General features: G+C 39.6%; 1 protein-coding gene across 2 annotated transcripts in view; it reads left to right on the top strand.

The window, feature by feature from the left end:
* The first annotated feature begins 3,746 nt into the window (after nucleotides 1-3,746).
* SLC9A3 (solute carrier family 9 member A3) overlaps nucleotides 3,747-6,000 on the top strand; it is a 147,489-nt gene continuing 145,235 nt past the window's right edge. For both annotated transcript variants that reach the window (XM_075334721.1, XM_075334722.1), the window contains exon 1: nucleotides 3,747-4,139. In XM_075334721.1, coding sequence (XP_075190836.1) covers nucleotides 3,932-4,139 — 208 coding nt within the window. In that variant the 5' untranslated portion in view covers nucleotides 3,747-3,931. The remainder of the gene's footprint in view (nucleotides 4,140-6,000) is intronic.

Raw genomic sequence — 6,000 nt, 5'->3', positions numbered from 1 at the left:
ATACAGTCAAAAAGTGAAAAGAGAACTTCAAGTTAAAAAAACATTGCTTTTCCTTTACAAAATGCTTTGAATACATGTGATCACATTTTTTTTAACGACCTTCTGTTCATTCTGGAGCTATGGCAACTTGATAGATGAATGCTGTGTAGGAAGATCGATCTCGTGCAGACTAGCTAGGTCCACCAGGGTCTTCTGTTCCTAGAGAGGTCCACCAGGGTCTTCTCAGGTCTTCTCTTCCTAGACAGGTCCACCAGGGTCTTCTCCGCCTAGATATGTCCACCAGGTTCTTCTGTTCCTAGACAGGTACACCAGGGTCTTCTCTTCCTAGATAAGTCCACCAGGGTCTTCCCTTCCTAGATAGGTCCACCAAGGTCTTTTCCGCCTAGATAGGTCCACCAGGGACTTCTCTTCCTAGATATGTCCACCAGCGTCTTTTCTGCCTAGATAGGTCCACCAGGGTCTTTTCTGCCTAGATAGGTCCACCAGGGTCTTTTCTGTCTAGATAGGTCCACAAGGGTCTTTTCTGTCTAGATAGGTCCACCAGGGTCTTCTCCGCCATTATCTTGCTTGTATCAAGCCATCAGGTTGCTGATCTTCCTCTCCGCTTTTTTCCTTCTATTCTTCTGATCAAGATGTCCTTCTCTAGTGATTTCTATCTTTATATGATGTATAAGTCGTACCTTGGTGATATTTGCTTCGAGTGACTTGTCTGGCTTGACCTCTTCTAAAATTGATTTGTTTGTTTTCATTGCCATCCATGGTATTAACAACATCCTTCTCCAGCACCTCATTTCGAAGTTGTTGATTCTTCTTTTGTCTTGTTTCTTCATCGTCCAGGTTTTGCATCCATATGTGACTACAGAAAATACCAGACTATGTATGAGCCGAGACCAGACTATGTGTGAACAGTGTCTTCAATGTTCCTTTATTTGAGGACCTTCTCCAGTGACTTCATTGTTGATTTGCCCATAGCTTTTTTCTTATTGACTTCTGGTATCTTCACTGCATCTTGAGTGATCATTGATGCAAGGAGGTTGAAATCTTTTCCAACTTCCAGTTCGTCACCGTCCATCTCACATGTGTCCCGGTCATATCTGGCAGTAGTCAGTATCTTTGTCTTCTTTGTATTGAGGAGTCCCATGTTTCAGCTCTCTATCTCTATCTACCAATGTATCAACAACAACTTGTTGTTGATACATTGGTCCTGAGGAAGAGGTTTTACCTCGAAACGCGTAGACCTATGGAATAAAAGAAAAATTTCATCAACATTATACGTCTTCATTTGGCTGATGCGCGGCATTAACCCCTTCTCTATCCTATCTTATATGCTCATCCACGTGGGGCTGCAGCAGACGCCATTATCTCATGCGCACTAGTGGTTGTGACTGTCACAACTGATCCAGGTGAGTGTATAATTCTTCAGTTATACCCCACTGATCTCCTTTGGTGTTACACTATCAGCGCTCCTTACTTTCAGATCTATATATTCTTCGGATTAGAAATAAACACTGATCTTGCCCAATCCTTGGGCCATTTACCAGTTGTCCATATCTGTTGACACAGGCGTGTGATGACACAACTGCAGCTTCAGAAGACTTTATTAGCTATGTTAGAATATTGTCACATTCAGGGACTTTGTTTTTTGGCAGAAACTTTATGGCAGTAGTGACTTCTTCTTTCAAGATGTTTGTGTAACTATCGTTTCCAGTCTCAGTTTCTTCCCGTATCACTGTGTACACTCCGCATACTCTTCTTTCCTTGATGTCTTCTGGCTCAGTTTTTTCCCGTTGGCATCTTCCAACATTCCCACTCTTGGTTGAAACTTTGTTTAACCTTTTGGTGTCTTCCTGATCTTGCCCTTTAGATGTTCATTTTCTATCTCTGTACATATCCTTAGGTAATAAAGTTTTTTATCTGCTCGATTGTTTCTCTTTAGTCTTTTACTGATGTTGTCTGCGTCCTGCTTGTTACCTTTTGATTTTGATATTCGTCTTCAATTGATGTTCTCTAGGATCTCTTCTGGCTGCGGGGGTCTCTTCAGCCTCTTGTTTATTGTCTTTCTGGCTTCTTCAGTAATAATAATCTTTATACTTGTCCAGAATTTGTCAGGATTTCTTTATTTTGTGCAAAGAGATATAAGTTTCTTCCAAAAAAACTTCAGACATGTTGGTCAAATCGAAATTGGAGACGACCTGTTGTCTTGTCCATCTGACCAGCTTCACTCTAATCTTTGCTGTCAAAAGTTCATGATCAGCTCCTGGCCTTCTCTTAGCCATAATGAACGCCGACCTCCATCTTTATGGAACACATATGTAGTCAATCTGATTCTTCTAGGCCCCGTTTGATGATGTCCATGTGTAAAGTCTCCATTTGTGATTTTGGAAGAAGCTGTTCCTGATGGACAGTTGATTTGTCGTACAAAAGTCAATCAAACTTTGTATGTACCCCAAAATGGTACCCACGAAAACATGAATTATCCTGTAAAAAAAAACTTTATACATGTCCATCAATGGAAAATAAAAACAAAAATATGTTTTGTCTTTATTGTGAAAATAATACTAAAAACTTTAGAAACTTGACATCGCTGTAATTATATTGACCTGCTGTATAAAGATGTCATGTTTTTTACAGTTGCTGTGTTTTTCCACTCTCCCAACCCAAATAAACCCTCATCCAAAGAACACATTTTTTTGTACATCTCTTAGACCTGACAACACTGGTGTACTTACAGTGAGAATCCATGTCAGAATGGCTGTCTGGTATTATAATGGTTGTGTTATGAATATAATTCTATTTGGATTCGTTTTAATACTCTAAAGCGAATTCAAATGGATTTTCTAAGTAAATATAACAGCCTCATCAGGTCCAAGTGATCTATTTCATAACGCATGTCATGTGTATTGTGACATTTGCTACTAACAGACCCTCAATGCTTAAAAGGCATGCCGATGGAATAATACAATACTTATTGCTCCCGTCATATGATGTTGAAAAGAAACAGAAACATTTGGGTTATTTAGGTCCAAACTAGGCCAGAATTAAATGGTTAAAAAAATCATTTTGGGGGGGGAATTAGTTATCAAAAACCAAGAACTTTTACCTTTCTTCACCCTAAACAAGCGTTTTATGAAAGTGTATCCTTATCATGTCTGAGCAACTTCTGTAAACCTGTCACAAAAAAAGTTAGAAAAAGTTAGAAAAATTTTGAAAAAGTTTGAAAAAGTTTGAAAAAGTTAGAAAGAGTTTGAAAAAGTTTGAAAAAGTTTGAAAAGTTTGAAAAGTTTGAAATAGTTTGAAAAAGTTTGAAAAAGTTTGAAAAGTTTGAAAAGTTTGAAATAGTTTGAAATAGTTTGAAAAAGTTTGAAAAAGTTTGAAAAGTTTGAAAAGTTTGAAATAGTTTGAAAAAGTTTGAAAAAGTTTGAAAAGTTTGAAAAGTTTGAAAAAGTTTGAAAAAGTTTGAAAAAGTTAGAAAAAGTTAGAAAAAGTTAGAAAAAGTTTGAAAAAGTTTAAAAAAGTTTGAAAAAGTTAGAAAAAGTTTAGGCAAAGGCTGATTCCACAGTGGGGCGGTGATTTTCCTATTCAGCTCTTATGTAAACGTGATAGGTGTTTCATTTCACAAGGTAGGGGACAACAGTTTCCAGCTTTTTGTAATACCTGCTCACGGGGAGGGAAGAGGTGGGACCGTCCTTGGTCCTGTGTATCATAAAAGGAGGGTTCCTGTGCCAGTCCACACCCGCACACTTTATCCCTTATGTAATGGATCTTAGCAATAGCCACTTGAGAATCAATACCTGAGACAATCAGCGCTGATAAGGGAGACTGTATGAGTGAATGACAGGCTGAAGAACGTACAGTCCTGAGAAGGTCAATGATTGCTAACTATAAGTGTATCAGGCGTTAGATCTCCTCCGTCCACACCGCAGCCAGGACCATGGGAAAGATTCTGATATTTTTGGCACTCATTTTTGCCTATCCGTTGATCAGCGCAACCGTTCAAGACAAAGACCCCAAAAGTGAGAGCGGCGGGCACACTTCAGAGACATCGGACGGTCTCCAGATTGTCACCTTCAAATGGCATCATGTTCAAGAACCATATATCATCGCCCTATGGATCCTGGTGGCCAGCTTGGCTAAAATTGGTGAGTGATATTGACCCTCTTTTAAGAACTTTTAAGATTTTTGCACATTGTTGTGATGATTCAGTAGATTCCGTCCCTCTGATAATCCCTACGTGTAAACGATCCTAGTATTTTGCTTTAATCCCAAAAACCGGTCACAGATGACTTTACAGTAGTCGCTTATTGTTAACAGTAAGGTATTTTTGATGCCATTTTTTTTTCCCTCATCGAAAAACACCCAGAGCCGGATTCAGTGGCACATTGTGGGATTTTCCCCGGTGCTTAAATTTGACCAATTGCAGAAATTTTAACTTCCACTGAATATGAATTGTTTCTGCATTTTTGCAGTTTTTTCTTTGGTGGGCTCAGTTTCCACATTTTGCCAAGAAACAGTAAGGGTAAGTTCATACAGTGCGTTTTTGCGCATTTTTCAGGTGCGTTTTTGGCCTCAAAACTGCATGACTTTGCTTCCCCAGCAAAGTCTATGAGTTTTCATTTTTGCTGTCCGCACACAACTTTTTTTTTAAGCTGCGTTTTTGAGCTTAAAAATAAAAATGGACATGTCAATTCTTTCCTGCGTTTTTCTGCGTTCCCCCCCCCATGCAATGCATTGGAAAAACGCAGAGATTAAAAAAAACCGCAGCAGAGCGCAGCCAAAAACGCACCAAATCGAGGCAAAAACGCATGCGTTGTTTGCCGCGTTTTTTTGCCGCGGGTGCGTTTTTAGCGGCCAAAAACGCACAAAAACGCAGCGTCAAAAAAACACAGCTTGTGCACATAGCCTAAGCTGCAATATCACAGTACGAAGAATCATCAAAGGAAAAAACTGCATGAAAAACTGCAGAAAGGCTATGTTCACACAGGGCGTTTTTGCAGAGTTTTTGCAGCATTTTTTTAGCATGGATTTTGCCTTGGTTTTATGCAAATCCATGATCATAAAACACTGTCTTTACAGTCCCAGCAAAGTCCATTGGATTTCTGAAATCTCGTACATACACACATACAAACATACATACATACGCACGCACGCACGCACGCACACACATGCACGCACACACATGCACGCACACACACACATACACACGCACACACACACGCACACACACACGCACACACACACACACACGCGTACAGACACACACACGTACAGACACACACACGCACAGACACACACACACACACACACACACACACACATCACCTCCGGATTTTTCCTGACTGTTTTGTCAACCTCCTTGGTTGTTGCAGCAGTTTTCAAAGAATGAGCATGTCAATTCTTGCAGCGTTTTTGCCATGGTTTTGCACTAAAAATCATCCACAGTATAGAAAAACTGCTGCAAAAAATCCACAAAAAAAAACGCACCAAAACTGCAGATGACTCCGAGGAGACATCCTGCCACAAGATCAAGGCTATGTTCACACAGGGCTTTTTTGGTAAGTTTTTTTTCCTGATCAAAACCTGATATTCTGGCAGGAAATCTCCTTTGAGTCATCTATGTTTTTGGTGCGTTTTTAGTGTTGTTTTTGATGCGTTTTTGGTGCGTTTTTTGCTACAAAATGGGCTGTATCAATGAAAAAATGCAGTAAAAACACTGCAAAGAATTGACACTCATTCTTTGAAATCTGCAGCAAAAACGTAGGTATTTGACAAAACAGTCAGGAAAAAAAACTGCAGGTGTTTGTGTGAGCATGAGAGTTCAGAAATCGCAAATACTTTGCTGGGACTGTAAAAAGCAGCTTTTTATTAGCATGGATTTACATAAAACCAAGGCAAATCTGCAGCTAAAAAACGCAGCAAAAACGTCCCGTGTGAACCTAGCCAAAATCACCCATAGTATAGAAAAAAACACTGCAAAACCACCACAAAAAAAAACGCACCAAA

This window comes from Anomaloglossus baeobatrachus, chromosome 2 (assembly GCF_048569485.1).
Source record: "Anomaloglossus baeobatrachus isolate aAnoBae1 chromosome 2, aAnoBae1.hap1, whole genome shotgun sequence".
Lineage (NCBI taxonomy): Eukaryota > Metazoa > Chordata > Amphibia > Anura > Aromobatidae > Anomaloglossus > Anomaloglossus baeobatrachus.
Note: the sequence above shows the minus strand (reverse complement) of the source record. Positions and strands in the feature narration are given on the sequence as shown.